Here is a 19,392-nt window from a genome sequence, read left to right as displayed (position 1 = left end):
GGCAATTCAATAATTGTGTCGATATATTTATTAATGAAATTATAATTACTATTAAATTAGTTAATAATTAAATTTGATCAAGTTAATAATATTGAGTAAAGTAACTATTAATTTGAAAGACGACAAATTGAACTTGAAATATGACACAATAAAAACTGTTATTAAAAGGAAAGTAGATAGATGTGTAGTTTTTTATTTGTAGTCTACAATATTTCATTTGTTTTGCAATAAAATTGTTTTTGTTCATGTTAATTTTTAATGGTATAATATTAAAGTTTTATTTTTAATATTCACTTAAAGAAACTTTCATATTAATTTTTTTAAAAGCAATATAAAAGAAAAAAAGGTTTACAGTTACAGAGGGAATGCTACTAAAACAATGCTTCATTCGGCCTAAGCAATCAATAACCCAATTTGTTCATTTCTCACACTATTGAATAGATGAAATCAATAAAAATCTATGAGTAAATACTGCAAGTGCAAACTACAAAAAAGTAGCGCTTGAATGAAAAAAAGAAACTCTACATTCATAAATACATAATTTAGTTCAACTAAAGACTGAATAATGATTAGAGCACTAAGATTTATAATGTAGATGAAGGTTAAAATAGGCAAAACATGTTGATGGAAGTTAACAAACTAAGTATTCTTCTAACAATACAAATGAGAAATGAAACAAATTAATAAATTTATTTTATTATGAAGTTAGATAGACAATTAAAAGAAAATATCACAATTCTATAAATTTATAAACATTCTAGAAATTGTACTAAATAAAATAAGTCACATTTGAATTACTATTAACAGACTAATTCAATTACTTCAATTTCCAGTCAGCACATCATTTTAGAAATATGAGTTGTAATATATGAATGTAATACTAAGTCATCTGAAAACTTAATACAGTTAATTAATAAACTGATAACAAGTATTAGGAAAAGAGAATGATACAACAGCAGATACAAAAGTTGAAACATTTTAACATAACCTTGCTAAGGCAATTATATTAATTTTAATCCTTTTATTAAAACAATCATAAACAATATATTGTACAGCATGAAGAATTATTCTGTATCGAACTATTCTACTCTCTAATATGACTGTTCAATCAACAATAATAATAATAATAATAATAATAATGTGTAACTGTATTGTCAACTGTTAATAATAGATGAATGTAAACTATTTAAAATCATGACAATACCTTTCCCTCTTCCAACACCAATAGCAGAATCTTCATCACCCGATTCAGCAGACGATGATTCTAAATCAGACATATCCATAACAGCTTCATCATGACCATACCTTTTAATCTGAGTACGTCGTCTAGGTTCTGATATAACAAGTTCATTCTGAAATAACAAAAATTATACTCAACAATAATAGCAAAATTTGTTTTAAAGTAAAAATCATAACAAATTTTCTCAAATAAACAAAAGCTTCATTATAATTTAATGATTTCATTTTTACAAATTTTGCTTCATAAATGCTTAGTTTCTAATCGATTATATTGTGATGTTTCATATACACTGATATAAAAATATTGGCTGTTTAAAATCAATTTTTAATTCTACCAAATATTTTCTTAGCTTTACAGCTGTTAAGGGGCATATTGTCCAGATGCAAGCCAATAATGATATGCTTTCCAGCAGCAGACCTTCTGTGCATTAGTGATTTTCCTTCAAATATTTTACGAGCCTTACAAATCCTATAATGCATATCCCCTATATAGTAGGAGAGCTGTTAAAACACTTTAGGGTAGGTATTTGAGGCACCATGAAAATTTGTGTAACATTTCTTTTGTAATGTCTGAATAAATAATGTCTGGGACCTAGCCAACTCTTGAATTTTTAATTTTGCAAAATTTTATTTGCAAAAAAATCCTTGTGACATTTTGAAATTTTAATATCTTCAAATTTAGTATTTAATGAAATAAAATAAAAAAAAGCCAGATTATTTAGCCAGTTTAACATTTTGCCAGGCAGTTTAAAAATTGTTATTTCATAAACATCGAAGAAAAATATTTTTGAGGCAAGTTGAGGTTTAGACAGAATATATATATACCCAGAAAAAAAATCTTTTTTAAAGGACACACCATTTTGGTAGGACTTTTTACTTGTCCGATGATCAGGAATCTTATATGTGAATGCGAATGAGTAACACTATGGGTAGGTTGAAGTGAGAGAGAGCATATATCAGCGACTAGCCGAGTTAAAGTGTGCTGCGGTGCAATTGGCTCTCACAAGACCACATGACTTATAGCAAGTGTGCAGTTGTTAGAAAGAATTTTAAAATAGTTAAAAGATTCTCATTCATAGTAATTTTTTTAGAATTTTCATATATTTAACATTAAATGAAAAAGATATGATGTGTATCTACTGATAAGCGATATACTCAACAAATAAAATATTTTTTTATTTAGCCTCTCTTTACATTAATTAAATTGTATTTGTATTTATTATAAAATATAACGGATTGAAAAAATAAATGAAATATAAAATTACATAACATTTATTTGGATGAACTATAGGTATAAAAACAAGAATTTCCCTTTTGGATTTTTTAATTAGTCTTCTAATAGTGCAAACAAATCATCATTAACATAATTAACCTTTTGGCCCAATAATTTTTTATTATGCACCAATATAAGGTGTAGCTCATCTTCTCTACATTTTTTTTTAATTTTTGTTTCAAAATAAGCTTTACTGAATATATTGCCGTATTTGTCAACGTTTTTTTGTAGCAATATTTGTAATTACATCCAAATAACTGTTGCATAATGAACTGTAAGAGTAAAATGTTTTATTTTGAAGAATACTTTCATTAATAAAACAGCAAATTTCTTCAAAAGCTTCTTGATGTAGTTTTAAATTTTTGTGATAATTCGTTTCGTTTTTCTTAATACTAACATTTATTGAAATAATCTCTTCAGCACATTTGATGATTATTTACAGTTGAACTTTGAAATTTTTTTTATATGCTTCTACTAATTTTTTATGTATTAAAGATTTTTCAAAATTTCCTTATAAAGAGCATTAAGAGGTTGACATTGTCCTTTGTATTTCTTGGAGCTTTTACCACAAAAAATATAAACATCTTGATTTCCCAATTCCTTTGAAGTTTCTAATACATTTTCTTCTAAATGTGTGCTCAATGTTTCAACAATACATTCTATGTCTGGATATGTTGATGCTTCAAACATACTTTGACCGGAAGCACATTTGTTCGATGATGAAATATCTGTAATATAAAATTTATATTACAGAAAAAAAATTCAACTTTAAGTTAGTCACTGAAGCCTTATGTGTTAATAACTAATATCAAAATTTAAAAAAAAAATTAAATAACATTAGTTATATTAAGAATTGTTAACAAATTTTTGATGAAATACAAAACATGAATTTTTTTCAACTCTGCATTTTCCAATCTTATGTAATGTTAAAAGTATTTTTGTTATAAAATTTTTCATTCCATTCATTGAGGCACTGTAGAAATTCAAGCAGGTAATAAATTTGTGGATGAGGCAGATGCTACAGCTATTGTATTAAGCTGTACAGGTTAAAGATATACCTAATAACAATAGTATACATAAATATATCCTATTAGCTGGTATAATGAGTTTTAGTCTATCCTACAGACAAGAAGTATTCTTAGTTAAGGACTATGATCTTATGCTATTTGTAATTACATTATTTTATTATACATAATAAAAATTAAAATTATACTATACCTAATGAAGGTTTATTGGATTTTCCTGCAGCATTGTCGTCATAATATTCCTTCATTAAAGTGAGAAAATTTTTATAGTAATATGTGTGATAAGCCTCTTTTAGGTTTACATTTGATGGTAAAATGAATGGTCTTAATATTTTAACCCATGTTTTTGCTGAATTTCCAATACTTCACGACTTTTCTGTAGAGTTTTTTCACTAAAAACAATTATTTTACCGTTGCTTTTTGTGCAAATAACACAAACTAAGTTTTCATTTTCCATGATTAATATGAGGGCCATTCGGAAAGTAACCTCAGTTTGGTTATAAATAAAACACAGTTGTAGATAAATACATTTCATGATATACATCTTAAAACTATATCTTTCCTCTACTTTTCAACATAATTACCATTTAAATTTAGGCACTTATCATACCTTGTCACTAACTTAGAAATTCCAGCTGCAAAAAAATCTTCCGCCTGTTCCTTACTTAAGGAACTTACAGTAGCCAAACTTTTCCGTCACTAATTCAAAGAAAACAGTCCTGGAAATTTATAGGAATTCATCATATCAATTTTTATGCACTTTCACATCAAACTTTTGAACCAGTTCATGGTTGACCACAGATGGACTCGCTTTCTTCGTCCACTTTTGAAATGAATGAACCCAATCGCATACAACTCTTCCACTCACAATCTTCGGTCCATGCACAGTGCCAAGTTAACAATGAATATCTGCTGCTGAATATTGTTTTGCAGCGAGAAATCTTATAACAACGCGCACTTAATAGGGTTTTTCATTGCAGCTCACATTTTAACACGCCACAGAAAATCAGAGCGATCGCACAACCTTGCTACTGCCACGGCTGGATGCCGACTGGCCTCCCGTGCACAACTGTACAAAAACAGTAGTGCTACCCCACACTCCTTCCCACGTAGTGAGTAAACAGAGGTTATTTTCCAAACTGTCTTCATATATAAATTAATATAGTATTTATTCAAGGGCAAGTCAAAAAGTAAAGTAAAATTCAAAAAATCAATATTTTATTTGTACTTGCATAAATGGTACATGCATTATTTTTCAACATAATACCCTCCTACTTCTATACACTTAGTCCATCTTTTAACGAGCTTTTGAATTCCTTCCTGGAAGAAAGTTTTCAGTCTGGTGTGCAGAAAGGTTTTCACCATTTCTATGGCCTCTTCATCAGATTGATAATGATTCCCTCGCAACTCTTTTTTTAATGGGCCAAAAAGATCACTTGGAGCCAAATTTGGACTGTATGGAGGGTGGTCCAGCAGCTCAAAACCAAGATCTTCAAGGCAAAGGACTGTTTTTTTGGTTGTATGAGGTCAAGCATTATCCCAAAAATCACACCTTTAGAAAGTTTACCAAGTCTTTTGGATTTGATTTTTGCTTCAGTTACTGCAGTACCTCACAGTAGTTGTCACTGTTTACTGATTGACTTTTAGGTGTAAAGCAAACCAAATGTGAACCTTCCATATCCCAGAATATCACCATCATCATCGTCTTTCCTGCAGATATCTGAGTTTTAAATTTTCTTTCTGTAGAAGATGAAGATTGTTTCCACAGTGAAGTTTGTCGCTTACCTTCAGGTTCAAAGTGATAGACCGATGTCTCATTAACAGCTATTATTCACTTAAGAAGTGAGTTTTCCTTCATCTGTATAGTTTCAAAAGCTTCTGGGAAATTTTCAAACAATTCTCTTTGTGGATGCTGATCAATTGACGTGGAACACAGTGAGCACAGACTTTTCAAAAGTTTAAAGACCATTGAATGATTGAAAATGTTGAGCCATGGCTTATATTCAACTCGCTTGTATTGTCAACTGTAATTCATTGATTACTGATAATCATTTGTTTATTCACTTCAATATTATCGTGAGTCTTTGAAATGGAAGGCCTACCTTGCCGCTGTTCATCACAAAGAGAAATCCTACCATTTTTAAAGCGATTAATCCATTCATAGATCTTGCTTCCACTAAAACAACTCTCTCCATACTGCTGCTGCATTTGATAAATAATCTCTGCTAGTTCCACCCCTTCTGAACTGAGGAAATATATCACTGCTTGCATTTCTTCCTTGGTGCGATCAGACAAAGGAGCACGCATTTTAAACAGACTTTTAAATACAATCACAAATAGCTAACAATGAAACAATACTTACAATAAACAGCTGATAGAAGTTGTGAGTTATACCAGAACAATCATTGCTGCCATACATGTGATCGGAAGGGAGATGAAAATTTCCCTTTACTTTTTGACTTTCGCACGCGCTCGCGCACACGTGTGTATATATATATATAAACAAAATAACACTTCTAAACTGCATGTGTTTCACTACAAATTAGAATCTTTTAACTACTCCAAAATTTTTTCTAACTACTGGACATTTGCTATAAGTCACACGACATGGTCTTGCGAGAGTCAATCGCACTGCAGCACACTTCAACTCAGCCGGCCACCAATACACACTCTCTTGCACACTTCAACCTACCCACAGCGTTACTTTCTTGCACTCACGTATAACATTCTCAATCACACGGCAGGTAAAAAGTCCCACCAAAATGACCTATCCTTTTAAAAATATTTTTTCTGAGTATAAATATTATTCTGTCTAAACCTCAGTGCATCTCAAATATAGTTTTTCAATATTTATGAAATACAATTTTGGAAAAACTTTTAAACATGACTAAGTAATCTGGCTTTTTTATTTCATTAAATACTAAATTTGAAGATATTAAAAAAATGTCAAAATGCCTCAGGATATTTTTTACCAAGTTAAAAATTCAAGAGTTGGCTAGGCCTCACTACTCTTCATATAGGTCTTTGATTTTGTATTCAGACATTACAAAAAAAAGAGTTACACAAATTTTCACTGTGCCTCAAATACCTACCCTAAAATATTTAACAGCTCTCAGACTATTAGTTGGCCATCTTGGACGATATATGGAGAAAATTGGGAAAAATGCATTCTTATTAGATGTTTACACTTTGTTTCTATTTTTTTTTTTGTCATGAGAGTGAGTCAGTAAATCAAGTGCATCATGTATAATAAATCTGTAAATCTTGTACACCATTAACTGTAAATAATTGGAAATAGATTCTAAGCATATCATTAGGCAGCAGTAAAATTCTGCTTTCAACTGTTAATTGAAACAGTTTTATCTACATCCATCTACTATGTATGTAGTAACTACTACATGATGCAAATATGAGTATGTCATTTTAGAAAATTGTAAATGTGCTCTTGAGAAGTGTTATTAAAAGTGCAATATCCTCTTGAAAAAATTTCTTCCAGGGAAAAGAACTTTCAGCAACAAATGTTCATAACGAAATGTTCCTGTTTTAAGGTGAGAAGGGTACTTCATATAAAACAGTATAAAATCGTTGAAGACCAAGCCCGGTCATTCTGTTTGACTACAACAGAGAACTTATACTGCGAAAAAGTGAAGAAAGTGAGCACCGAAGTAAAAACTTCAAAATCATTTTCTTATGGTTTAGCCAAACGCATTATCTACCATGACCATACCAATTTTCAAATTAAGGAACATAAAATGAATAAAATTGGTCTGTCCTTACAACATTTCTCTTGATGTACCAATGAAGGAGAAGGTGTGCTTATCTGAATTTTTATTGGAGATGAATTACAGGCACACATTAAACATTAAATGGAATGGAAACATTGCGCTCATCTTTGTACAAATTTAACATTATAAACTCCAGCTGGTGAAGCTTAGCTTATGCTAAATCTCGATTTGTTAAAAATTCATCTTTAAGACAAAAATATCACAGATGACGTAAGATATTCCCTTCATCTTCAATACCCAAAAATGGTTTACCAAGGCAGCAATCCAAAAATTTCATATAGCAGGTTGGTAACAACGATAAAGCAATGGAATCTGTCTCCACATCATGGGGTTTACATTAAAAATTAAGAATGGTTTTTCAAGTTAATTAATCAATTCATAATTTTTCCCTTCATATTCTGTTATATCAAGAGATTTTAAAATTAATGTTTCTGTAGTTTAGAACTGTAAAATTATGTTTTCTTAGGCTAGATGTTAACATTTTAAGGTAAATAAGTTGTCATCTTATTTGTTTGAATATGATTTCAAATAACTAAGTCATAATGAATAATGATACCCTAGGAAAAAACTATCTTTAGGGGAGTTTTTAATTCCTTCGGCCTTTTATATTAAAGGCTGTTTCATCTTTATTAAGTAAAAATTACTGATAAGTTACATTACTCATCAAAAATTTTTAACTTGCTAAGATGAAATAGACATTATAATGACAACATAAAACTGATTTGATATATGGATGCAGAAATACTGTAAAAGGTAAGGAATGAGCACATGTACATTAATAAATTATAATTACATTTAAATCACTAACCTTTTCACCCCTTTCTGATGTATCAATATCAGCTTTCTTGGCCCACTTTTTCCAAAAGTCAGGGTCATCTATATCGATGTCAGCACGAATTCCAGATGATGTAAAACTGGCTTTAGAGAAAGTTGAACCTTTTTGAGACTCAAGTGTAATTACTAGCGTCCTCCTCTCCAATATCTGATCAATATCTTCTTCACAAAACTTATCTCCTGCATTATCTTCTTCCATTATTGCTCCATATGCCCCTATTTAAATTAATCATGTAAAATAATAGAATTATTCATTAAATAAAATACACAGCAATCTTTATTAAGTTTTAAAATTTCAGGTTTATTTTTTAATTCAAAAACAAAATCTAATAAAGAACAAATTGTAATTTTTTGGCAAAGCCAGGTAAGTTATACAATTCTGGTTACTAAAGATTTTCCCCATGACAGAATACCACTTAGAAGGAAAATTAAGCGGCACATTTAAATAGGTAAATAAAGAATTATGGAAAAAATTATTCTACTATTTGAGTAAAAGTTTGAGATACTGAATAGACAGTGACCATATCTCTCCACCTTCTTGAGCAATGTAACCAAAATTAAATGGGATCAACTAGCAAAGTTCAGAAATCATCCAAAATTTCATAAAAATTGGTTAATTCAGTCTGAAGATTTCAAGCAAAACAATAGCTGATGAAAAAAGGCAAAAAATTGGTTTTATTACTCCCACCCCCGAATGAAATTACCCAAAATATATAACTTAAGTAACATCCCAATGTAATTAATAGAAATAAGTATACGACTTACAGTCCAGAAATGACAAAAACCTCCTTCACCTTTACCTAAATTTCAAATAAGATTAAACACAATCAGAGTGTTTTAGGTACCTAATGAATATAAAATGAAATGAAAAAATTTACCTACCCTTAGGACCCATAAGATTTGTATTCCCTGCCCCAATGATCAACTGTAACTTTGTATGCATACACATATAAATAATACATATACAAAACCATCTAGAATTTTTTGATGCTTTTTTTTAGGAGTTCATCAAACTTCATTATCAGCAAAAACCCTGAATGTAAGATCCGAGATGATTAGCATAGTCTGCTTTTCTTTTTCCTGTTTAGCCTCCGGTAACTACCATTTAGATAATACTTCAGAGGATGATATGTATGAGTGTAAATGAAGTATAGTATTGTTGTACATTCTCAGTTCGACCATTCCTGAGATGTATGGTTAATTGAAACCCAACCACCAAAGAACACCAGTATCCACGATCTAGCATTCAAATCCATGTAAAAATAACTGGCTTTATTAGGACTTGAACGCTGTAACTCTCAGCTTCCAAATCAGCTGATTTGGGAAGACGCGTTCACCACTAGACCAACCTGGTGGGTTAGCATAGTCTGCTTATACTGCTTAGACAGCACAAGAATAGAATTGTGGTATGAGGCAAGCAGAGAAATGTTGCAGTCTCTTTGGTCTAACTGTCTCTCTCTCTCTCTGTCTGTGACATATATGATAGTAGCTCGCCACTACTGCATTGATATGCAGTATGACTATATAGCCGGAATATCAAAATAAAATACACTGCACATCCAAAAAACCAAGAAAGAAATAAAACATCTAGTTAAAAATGTTTAAACAGGACTTTTTAATATTTTTTATCTGCTATCCATTAATTTAATATTATTTGGCTGACTGTTAGTAACAGTAATGATAAAATTATATTTTTTTAACAGAAAGAAGTATCTCGTGAAATGAATGTCAAACTGTTTGCTAATCTCATACTGAACTCATCAACAATTCTGAAAGTTTTTCAATATTAATTTTGCAAATAAGATGCAACATAAAAAATATCCAATGAAAAAATCTAAATACATCAAGCTGTTTAAAAAAGTGAACAATATGCAAAAATGCATTTTTTGCCTTATATAAAAACTGAGTGAACTGTTACATTACCCTAAACTACAATGACTTATAATATGGTGATACCACATTTCTAAGCAATCTAAAATACACTATTAAAACTTATAGAAGGCAGTACCATCACCAGTTATTTAAAATATAATATTGTTTATAAGATTAGCTGAACACTTTACAAATTACAGTCTGTCACAGACAGTAACACATCCATGTACATCGTATGTTTCAAAGCACGCATAATGTAAGAATATTTAGTACAACATTATGCCTGCTTTGAAACATATATTCTTGTACATGTTTTCTACACAAGGTTTAACACAGGTGTAGCAAAGCTAATATTTAAAAAAATTAACATTATAGATACAAATGTAGTTAAGACAGTCAAGTTTGATGACTGGTAAAATACAAAATACTGTAGTAGCCAAATTCATAAGTAGAAAGTCATATGCAATGACAAGAATGTAATAATTTTATAAAAATACCATAACCAGAATGATTTATTTAAAATCTATGTTGATGAGTGTGGACGAGACTATAAAAATTCAACACAGTCCTTTAAGGAGCATTGAGGAAAGATTACATTTTTAAAACTGATAAGATTTTTTAATAAAAAAATATTGCTTGCTACTCCATTGTAAAATAGTAAAAGCAATAAGTAAACCTGTAACCAACAGGAAACTAAGAATATCTGCAACAGGGATTAAATTGTAAACATGAAATAAGTAAGAAAGATTCAGATTTACCTTTCTTTAATAAATCCTCAATTTCTTTTTTTGTAAGTTGTTTGTTATTAAGCTCTTTTCCTTGTGATGTATTCATACTTTGAAGTATCGCTTTATCTAAACCTAATTTTAAAGATGCTTTATCAAACATTTCTCTTTCATAAGTATTTCTACACAACAACCTGTAGACTTTAACCATTTTTTGCTGACCTATTCGATGACATCTAGCTTGTGCCTATTAACAGAAAAAATTAAAGAATAAATGAAATAAGGTTTCTTTCACTAACAAAAGCTTTTTCTGATTAATCAAATAAACAAGATACTGTAAAATTTAACATAAAAATGTTTATCTGCTTGTATATAACTACCAACACATCTACAATGCGTGACTCATTTTTAAAATACAAAACGAAGTAAGTTTTACAGTATTGGAATATACCAAGTTCTTCACAATTACTAGATTACACATGTCTATTACTGAACCTAACTTCCAGTAGATACCACACCATGTTTTGACAAAGGTTTTAAACCAAACAAAAATAAAGGCATCTTTAACACAAACTTTATACTACTAAACAAAGTTTCCTAAACAATTTGACTGTCGCTCAAAAAAAAATTCTGAACTTCTATAGACTATACCATATTTAAAAAAGTAATTAAAAAAAGATCCTGCATGGTCCTAAAAAATTTGTTAGGAATACTAGCCATGAAGTAGTAATGTCAATGATGACATTGTGGAATATTTTACGTATGGAAATGCTTACATACACATCTTTACTATTTACAGCTGTTACAGCTTTGAAGTTTATAAACTACCCTATGGATGCCAATTTTGTGATCTAAATGCTGCAGCATGAGGATGACGACTTTCTTGATCATGTTGAGTTTAGTGATGAGTCAATATTTGATCTTATTAGAAAAATTAACATATATATATAATCTTCATATCTGGAGGTCAGAAAATTTCCATTAACTCTTTCATTTTATTTTTCATTACTGTAAGTTAAGAAATATTTATCAGCTTTATAACAGATTTTTTTTTGTACACCTGCATAATTAGATCTTAAAGGAAAGTATTAATAAAATTAAAAAAAAAATCATCACTTTCACTTAATGGACAGTACCATTCAGATAAAAATAATAATCAGAAAATTTATACAAGATGTTGTCAAAAAAATACGCAGAAATTTTTAATTTCCCAGGCTGTTTAAATCAAACTGTCAACATTTTTTTTGTTAAAATGGTTACACATGTTCTGGTATGGTCAGCAATTTTTAAATTGTGGTAAAATGGAACAAAGAATTTGCATTAAGAATGGAATAAAGTGCAGTACTGCATCGAAAATGTTGAATGTTGCTTTTGACGATTCTTCTATGAATAAAACAAGCATTTACAAGTGGCACAAATGTTTCCAAGAGGGCCATGAAAATGTTGATGATGAGGAACCTTGACTGGGATGTCGAAAAAGTTGATGTGTTGGGGGCGCACATCAACAACCAATGACAACGTCGAAAAAGTGAAGAAAATGATTATGGACCATCACTAAATCACTATCAGAGAGTCAAGGATTACTACCTAGAAGTTTTACACCATTTGTATAAAGCAGTTCGAAAAAAACATCCAATTTGTGGCAAAACAATTCACGTGAATTACACCACAATAATGCACCGCTCACACTTCACTGCTTGTTCGTGAATTTTTGACCGAAAACAACACCATTATGGTGCCTCAGCCTTCATATTCACTGGACATGGCCCCCCCTGTGACTTTTTCCTACTCCCCAAGCTAAAAATAATTATAAAAAACTACATTTTGTCATCATTGAAGTGATGAAGACAGAATTGATGAAGGAGTTCACCATACTGAAAATTCTGTTCCAGAGATGCTTTGAAGATTGATCGGAAAAAGCACTAGCACAAATGTATTATATCTGAAAAGGAGTATTTAGAAGGTTACAAAAACAATATTGATGAATAAATAGATTATCTGAAAAAAGTAAAATTCCATGCATTTTTGATCAAACCTCACATATACCATTTCTAACCGTAAATAACCTGCACGTAGCAGAATAAACACTGAATGTAATAATATTAATTCAATCATTTAAAAAACTGATATTAATCAATCATTAATGCAACATAGTGCAAATTACTGATACCAAAACAGCCATCATTTGAAGTTATAGTACAGTATCCAGAATAAAATAAAAGTACATATGCTCCCAAACCGCTAAATCAACAATTCAAATATCATATGATGTTACCTTCTCAATTCAAAGACAAAAAAAATTAATTTTTGGAAAGAATACAAAACAAAAATACTTTTGAAAGAATAGAAAATGAAAAGCTATAAACAATTCATATTTTATTTTAATTTCAGAAAAATAAATCAATAGAAGTTACTCATTCTACTGGACATCAGTTGTTCCAAATTCTATACGTAGTTTCCCCATCCTTAAAATTGTTTTTATCCTAGAAATTTGATGAGATTCATTAGATTCATCTTTATACTGTTTACACAAACAACATTAAATAAAAAACCATTGCTATTATTTGAATAAATAAAAAATTGGTAATAACCAAATTGGTGAACAGTACCAAAACAGAACACAATCTCACTGTTTTACTCTAAGTGAAACATATTTGTGTGGATTTCAAAAGAATTATGTTGTTTGATTTTTTTCACATCTGCAAGGTTTGATATCAAAATGAAAAATTAATACAATTTCTGAAAGTTGTATAGTATAAATAACACAATTATTTCCAAAGTCATGTTTTACATCAACTATCAATTTAAAACAAACATTTGTAAAAAGGACGAAAAGCACAATTCATAAATTGATTTGAAGAAAAAAATATCACTAGTTTCTACTGTTTGTGCTTAATAAAAAGAATTTTAAGAGACTGAAAACTAATCAGTAACCTTAGGACCAAGTCCAATGTATAATTTGCATTTTTAATACTTAATTTTAATTTACACACACATGATACTTGTACGTCTTATTTCACGTCTTACATTTCACTTATCATATGTGTATGATGTTTACTAAACCTATTTATAAAATTATTTTTTTGAGAAATACTGTTTCTGTATTGCGTGCTTATACAAAAATAGATTATAATTTTTAACACAAACACCCTTAAAAATAAAGTGTAATTATCAAAATCATCTAAATTAAGCAATTATAAATACGTAACTGAAACTGATAATTAAAACTCTAAAAGAACTTTATTAACTAAATTTTTAAAATAAAAGTATTATTTTCTAATACAGACAACAATTAATGATCAATTACTTTTGTTTTCATTTTTTATGGCCGCATAGAATCACTTTAATCAGTTCCATTAACCAGGTCTCTTCAAAGGGACTGTTGAGGCATTGCAGTCCTCCCAGTACTTTTTCATACGAAAGTATGAAAAATATTAAAACGTAAATCTTAAATATTAAAACTCTAACTTTCTAAACCAATCTCCATATCCTTTCTGATGCTGAAAATGTTCATGTTCTGAGTTTCTTTCTTCAGAGCTCGAGCAGAGTGTTTTTGTACTTGATTTTTTTCATTTCATTTCTTCTTGTCTGCAGTGTCTTCTAGTGTAAGGCGAATTTCGTTCAGATGCTCTCTTATTCCTCTGATCCATCTGCATCCTGTCTTGGTGTTTTTCGAGTCAGGAATGTAATGTACCAACTGTTTCAGAAGTCTCGAATCTTGTATTCTTATGATATGTTTAAGGAATTTTAGTCTCCTCTTATGCATGAAATCAGTGATGGGTTCTAACTCTTTGCACATGACTTAGTTGGGCAAGATCCATCCACCACTGCTCGTCTTACTGGAGTCTTAAGGTCTTTGATTGTTTGTTAAGGTGGAAGAGTTTTCTGCTGCACATGTGGCTTTTGATTTTATAACGTTGTTGTTGTTGTTGTTGTAGTGTCTTATTTTTGTATTTATGGATGAACATTTTTTATTGTAGGTATACCAGGTTAATTTTTGTTCTTTATGTAGTTTGTTCGTTCTTGTTTGGATTGAGGTTTTTTCATTTAGGTAGTTTGTTATTATTTCTCTGAGGTATTTAGATTGTGTTATTATTTCGATGTTATTAACATGTATGTTTACTTCTTTAAATTACAGTTTTTTGGGCATAATTTCTGTCTTTTCAAATGACATTTTGAGACCAATTTTATTTGCAATGTTTTGAAGTTCTAATATCTGTGTTTCAGTTTTGTTGATGTCATGTTGCTAGCAGAGCAAAGTCATTGGTGAAATCAAGTCAGTTTGTTTTGATTTTTTAGCCTATTTTTACTTTTGGGGCATTTTATGAGCCATTCTCTCATTTTCAGAGCACAGTTGAATAGTAGAAGTGAGGGTCCATCCCTTGGCGCAGTCCTGTTTTGATCTCAAATGGTTCAGAGTTTGCCTCTGAATTTCACTTTTGACTTAGTGTTGGTGAAAGTCAGTTTTATCATGTTTATTAATTTGGCAAGTGGTCCAAGTGGTCTTAGACTTGTTTGCAGGGATTCACTGAGGATGCAATCATATGCTTTCTTGAAATCTACAAATGTAATCACCATATTTCTGCTTCTTTTTCTGTTTGATATAATCTGTTATTAACTTGAGGCTTATGATCTGGCCTGGGCAACTCCTCCAAGATCTGAAACCTGCCTGGTATTTTTCTAGTTCCTTTTCAAGTTGTAAACCATCCTGTTGAGGATGATTTTTGAAAGAATTTTGTATGTTGTGTCTGCGAGTGAGATTTCTGTGTAGTTGTTAGGGTCTGTTTTGTCCAGTTTTTTGTGTAGCAGGTGGATGAAGGCTGTCGTGCAATGTTCTGGTAGTTCTTTTATGATCCAGATGTTGACAAGCTGTTGATGAAGGGTGATTTTTGCTGGCTTTCCTACATGTTTCCAGATCTCTACAAGGTCTGATCTTCTGCCCCTGCTTTGTAATTCATCTCATCCAGTGTTTGTTTATTGTGGGAGGATTGATGTTTTTCAGTGTTGTTATTGAGATGCTGATGTAGAAGTTTAGGAGTTTGTTGAAATATTTAATTAGGATTTCCACATTGTCTTATTGTTACGGGCTAGATTATGGTTTTCATCCTTCATTAATAGGATTGGGGGTTTTGTATTTTTGGAGTTGTTTTATGAAGGTTTTGTGGTAGTTTCTCAACTGGGTTTTGTTGAATTCTTCTACTGATTTCAGCGTGCCTTTATTGTGTTGTCTGTTTATTTTCCTTAGGATTCGAGTAGTTTCTTTACTTTTTTTTTTTTACTGTAATCATTATTTTATATTATTAATAATAATAATAATAATTGAAAACAGTTATGTAGTTATATGTTCGTAATTTGAACAGATGTGATGCTATTAGTATAATATTGCATACACTAATACTAAAAATTACACATGTAAGTTTCTAGGGTATTTCATATTGTTTCACCTTTTTAATGTTTTATGTTTTTAAACAAAGTAACATACATAAAAGTTGTTTCTAAAATATAAGTTACTATATAAAAATTTTTTTAAGTACAATTATAGATATTAAATTCACAATCTGCAAAATATAACTGTGATAATAAAGTTAACGAAAAACCCTTAGAAGTGTAAGGTAGTGATACATCGTTCACTATACTATCATATACGTACCAACATATATTTAACATCTTTAATGAAATCCTAGTTGCTATAAGATTATAAGTACAAGTTTGCAAGAATATATATATATTTACATATATTATTACAAAGTTATTAATAGTATGAGCATTATCATTATTATTATTGTTAAATATTTATGATTATAATGTAATACTCTGTATTTATATCAATATATTTACATCTTACTCATATGCTCTTAAATTTCTAACACTACTCTACAGACGTATACTTCACATATGTGAAGTATACATTCTACTCTATGTATACACGTCCAAAATAAAAAACAATTTGGATTTTGTGCTTATTCTTAACTGCAGTAAGTCCTCATTGAGAGATTTTTAACAATATTTAATAAGTGGTACTTATTTTTACTGGTTCCAGAGTTATAGACACATAAAATTTCAATTAATGAAACATTTGGATCTTAGAGGAAGGCACAGTGATTCGAATCAGACTTCATATCCCTTTTTTTTTAATCTAAATATATTGTTGATTTATTAATAATTATTAACCTCTCATAGTAAACAAAATTTTACAATGAATAATTCAATAAATAAAAAAAAAATAGAGAAAAATAAAGAAGCTACTATGCACTGATATAAATGAGTTACAGTAGCAAGAGCCTACACAAAGCTATACATAGCAAATCACTTCACTGTATTCAACAAATAAATTGTTGCTATGAAATTCCTGTTTATATTAGAACTCCCATCATATAGCATACAACATTTCATAAATATACTAATTCACCTGTAAATCATTTTGTGGATTCCAATCACTATCGTATATGATAACAGTATCAGCAGCAGTTAAGTTAATACCAAGACCACCAGCTTTTGTACAAAGAAGGAACACAAATCGGTCTGAATCAGGCTTACAAAATCTATCAATCGCTGCCTGCCTCATATTACCTCTAATACGACCATCTATTCTTTCAAAAGCGTATCTAAAATAAGAAAAAATAAATCCTTAAAATAATTCTATAATTAAACATTTTTTTTTTTCAAATATAATGACATAACTTAAAATAATAAGATCTGAAACTACAGTCAAAATAAATTATAGTGAAAAACATTGACATCATGTACAAAACAATAAAGTAGATAAAATTGACATTTCATACTAGATACAAAAGCTGTAAGTGCTAATATTAAATTCACATAACAGATATTTAATTTATGTATAGTTAAAAAATTTATATAAGAAAGATGCAAAAAATAATTTAACTATGAAAACAAGGATTAGTTCCTGGAATGTTACATGCATTTTGTTTTGTGGAAATATACTACTCAGAAGTACTTCACACGTTTCATATTTGATAAGCAATGTATACAATCAAATGTGGTCACTCAAGTATAGCACCAGAATTCAGTGAAAGAAAATGGAAATCTAATAAATATGATAGCATGCAATCTTGCCTAGTTTTATGTAAAAATATAAAAACAGTTTTATAACTAAAAAATTAAAATGTAATTAAATTATAAGAATTTAATATTAAACAATACAAAAAACAATGACAAAAATATATATGAACACTAATAAAAAATCTCTGTAGTGGAATGGTAGTAGTATCTTTGCGTTTAATAAGAAGATCTCGTGTTCAAATCCCACACAGGCAAGACATTTTTCATATGCTATACATTTCCATTTCCATATTCTCATGCACAAACTTCTTTGTAAGCATCTGTGGTGAATTAATTCATCATTAAAAAAAAAATTCACTATAGAATTAGAGCATCTTCACTGGTCACCAGAAGGTCAACTCAAGATTACAAATACTAGGTCATATTAAATTATTGGCAGACTACAGCTGGCCTAGGTATAAATAACATGGACAAATTGATTAACAATAAAACAGTTTCTACTCTGGTTAAAGACTATTTAAAAGAGATTTTATCAATCCATTTTATACAGTAAAATAAGATGAATATAATAATTCAATGTTTACCTATCTTGCATTAATGATATATTTAAATGTCCATATTTTTTAAAGAAAATAAGCACTGATTGAATAAACCCAACTTTTTTTCAACAGAAATGTTGTGTTTATAAAATATGTCAATGAGTAAGTTAGTAAATACAATGTTTAGATTTCTTCATCACAACCCCATTAGGGGAAAGACAACCACCTTGTGATGTTACCGGTCGCCAGAGACCCTTCCCACTGTTTCGATCCCTGAAGAGCTTTATCGGAAGTCGTCTTTAGACCCTCTTACTGATTACATCTCACAGTCATCAGCCAGGCCTCGGTTGGGATGCTACCAATGTAAATGCCTTGGCAGATATTTGCATCAGTAAAACACAAATCAAATTTTGCCTTCACATAGGCCTCAAATAGACATCTTCACATCCAACCTAACATGATTCCCTCAAACTAACTAACCAAGACCGCTGATGCACGAACCCTGTGCCTAGTCCAAATTTGACAACACCATTCCTGACTGTGAATGTCTCAGAAAACGAACGAGTTGTAAGTTAAATCAGTGCTACACTCATACCAATAAAAATTATGTTTTACGCAACATAGAAATTCAGACCTACACCCAAATAAGTCGACCAAATTAGGTCATCTAACAAGGGGAACATGCTCTCATTCTGGTCCGTGCAGGAGCTGAAGACAAACCCTGCACTCCCACCTGGTCCCATCATGGAGTCTCTTGTGCCATTACCAAGTCACAATCAGGGACCACCACTGGTAGGACGAAACCATGCCCCTGGTCGCACTAACTACCATACCCCAACAGTGCAGCCAGCCCCACCAGCAGGAGCCCAAAATTAAATCCAAACAATACCAATATAACCATGGGACGATGCCAATGCACCTACCTCCAACTGATCCGATGCCTAGGCCAGAACCCTAGCCACCTGGGATCCTACCACGATCAAATATTCTGATTAAACTCCCTCTGCAGAATTACACATCCCAAGGGGACAAAGAAAACCTGCCACTATAGACCTAGTGGATCATCCAGTTACAACA

The 19,392-nt window shown here is 30.4% G+C and overlaps 1 protein-coding gene across 6 annotated transcripts in view; it reads right to left on the bottom strand.

The window, feature by feature from the left end:
- kis (chromodomain helicase DNA binding protein kismet) overlaps nt 1–19,392 on the bottom strand; it is a 235,158-nt gene that overhangs the window by 126,700 nt on the left and 89,066 nt on the right. For all 6 annotated transcript variants that reach the window (XM_075358465.1, XM_075358467.1, XM_075358469.1 and 3 more), the window contains 4 exons: nt 17,163–17,358; nt 10,787–11,000; nt 8,131–8,372; nt 1,205–1,352 (listed from right to left, as the gene is read on the bottom strand). In XM_075358465.1, coding sequence (XP_075214580.1) covers nt 1,205–1,352; nt 8,131–8,372; nt 10,787–11,000; nt 17,163–17,358 — 800 coding nt within the window. The remainder of the gene's footprint in view (nt 1–1,204; nt 1,353–8,130; nt 8,373–10,786; nt 11,001–17,162; nt 17,359–19,392) is intronic.

Source organism: Lycorma delicatula, chromosome 2 (assembly GCF_047948215.1).
Source record: "Lycorma delicatula isolate Av1 chromosome 2, ASM4794821v1, whole genome shotgun sequence".
NCBI lineage: Eukaryota > Metazoa > Arthropoda > Insecta > Hemiptera > Fulgoridae > Lycorma > Lycorma delicatula.
The sequence above is the reverse complement of the archived record's forward strand: the minus strand, read 5'-3'. Positions and strand labels throughout refer to the sequence as shown.